The sequence below is a fragment of the Malus sylvestris genome, chromosome 14 (assembly GCF_916048215.2).
Source record: "Malus sylvestris chromosome 14, drMalSylv7.2, whole genome shotgun sequence".
Taxonomy (NCBI): Eukaryota; Viridiplantae; Streptophyta; class Magnoliopsida; order Rosales; family Rosaceae; genus Malus; species Malus sylvestris.
Window position 1 is genome coordinate 14,242,529 of NC_062273.1, and position 1,806 is coordinate 14,244,334.

Here is a 1,806-nt window from a genome sequence, read left to right on the forward strand (position 1 = left end):
CCATTGTACAGCTTTGTGAAACTCCCCCTAGTGTAGAAAATGTCATTGTATTTAAAAACTAAAATCACCACGAAGTAAAATAAATATAGTATTTGACCGAAAAGAATGAGTAATTAATCAGCGTGTCTGAAAATTAATTAGGAGAAAAGCTGGATCCATATATGTATGTCTCACAGAGTTAAAGGTTGAATTCCCACACAAATAAAAAAAAAGAAAAAAAAAAAACCAAAAATTGGTTATAAAAAACACACAAACTAAATTGATTTTACCATGCTGCTCTACTATTTAGACATCTATCCATACATGTATCTGAGACTGCTCTAAGAATCATATTGGATGTCTAATTAAGCCATAAACAGTGACAAGAGCCATGATGAAGGAGTGATCAACGTGAGGCTCCACCACCAAAGTCAGCACATCATCTCCAAAAACTACTCCTGAACTTGACTGCTTTCTCTTTGCCTCTGCTACAATTCTTCCATTGCTGTCTCTTATTCTGAAAGTTGATAATGATGATTTACAATTCAAACCCTCTAACTTGTAGCAATTTCTATCAGATCCCATTGTTACTTTACAAGAACAGGCTTTATTTCCAAGATTAATTCTACAACTTTTTCTCACTTGAAACATTCGCTTCTTGGCACCAATATCGTTGCCTTTGTACCCATTCCAACTTGTAAAAACGCTCATTTTCTTCTCACCTAGAGTAAAGAGAAGTTTCCCGCGGAGATCCATGAGATAAACTTTGTTGTTGTGCTTGTTGTCGTAGTTATCTATGCGATAAACAACTTTTCCATTTTCATCAAAGGTAGTGCACCCATTTCCTTGCATCACAAGCGATTTCATCCATATAGTGAAGGTTTCTCTCTTTGAAGTCATATGCTCACTTCTAGAACAGGAAGTAGTACTAGTTGGTGTAAGATTTAGAGATGAACCGTGGCCATTTGGGAGCTGTGAGATGAGAGAAGTTTTTGGTTTGATTATGGAGGAAGAGATGCTTGGTGTGTGATTACTACAGAGTCAAGTTAGTAATTTATCCGCCCTCGGAGAGGACCACGACGATTATTAAATTTTCTGAATATATATATGTTTTTATAAGTTTTGCAAAACTCCACGTTTTTTAAAGTATGCATTTGTGCAATAAAATAGAGGAAACTGCGTAGCATACAGTATATTATATAGAATGTGTTGATGCACAAAATCAACGAGGACTTTGGTACAACAGAAAGTGTCAAGTTTGTGACCTTCGCTAGATTGCTCCGGTCACTAGTGTGGATAAGTATGCAAATGGATAGAGACAAGGAAGCAAACACAAGATGTACGTAGTTCACCCAGATTGGCTACATCCACGGAGTAGAGGAGTTCTCATTAATTGTGAAGGGTTTACACAAGTACATAGGTTCAAGCTCTCCTTTAGTGAGTACTACTGAATGATTTAGTACAAATGACATTAGGAAATATTGTGAGAGAATGATCTCTATTTATAGAAGAGAGTTTCTAGTTTCATTATGACATTGACACGTGTCGTATTGTGATTGGCTTCTGATGTTGATACGTGCTATGATTGGCTTCTGATGTCGACACGTGTCGCGCTGTGATTGGCCTCCTAGTTGGAGGGAAACTCTTCTGGGTCCTTGACGGTATAACGTTTACCGGTGCTCAGTAGTTTTGGGATTGGTCAAGTATAGTACAAACAGTGCTCGCCTAAGTTCCCGAGTGAGGGAAGCTCCTCGGTTGGGGACTTGCAAGATCCAAGTCATTGAGTAATCATGAAACTTCTAAGTACCGAAGTGTGGTATCATTTTC

General features: G+C 37.8%; 1 protein-coding gene across 1 annotated transcript; it reads right to left on the reverse strand.

The window, feature by feature from the left end:
• Positions 1-234: 234 nt before the first annotated feature.
• Positions 235-980, reverse strand: LOC126598462 (protein LURP-one-related 3-like). The gene has a single exon (XM_050264829.1). It carries the CDS (start codon positions 877-879, stop codon positions 328-330), a length of 552 nt encoding a protein of 183 aa, XP_050120786.1. The 5' UTR covers positions 880-980; the 3' UTR covers positions 235-327.
• Positions 981-1,806: the final 826 nt, after the last annotated feature.

Excerpts from the sequence above, each read along its gene's own strand:
- LOC126598462 (XM_050264829.1), bottom strand. The coding sequence starts at position 879 with ATGACTTCAAAGAGAGAAACCTTCACTATATGGATGAAATCGCTTGTG.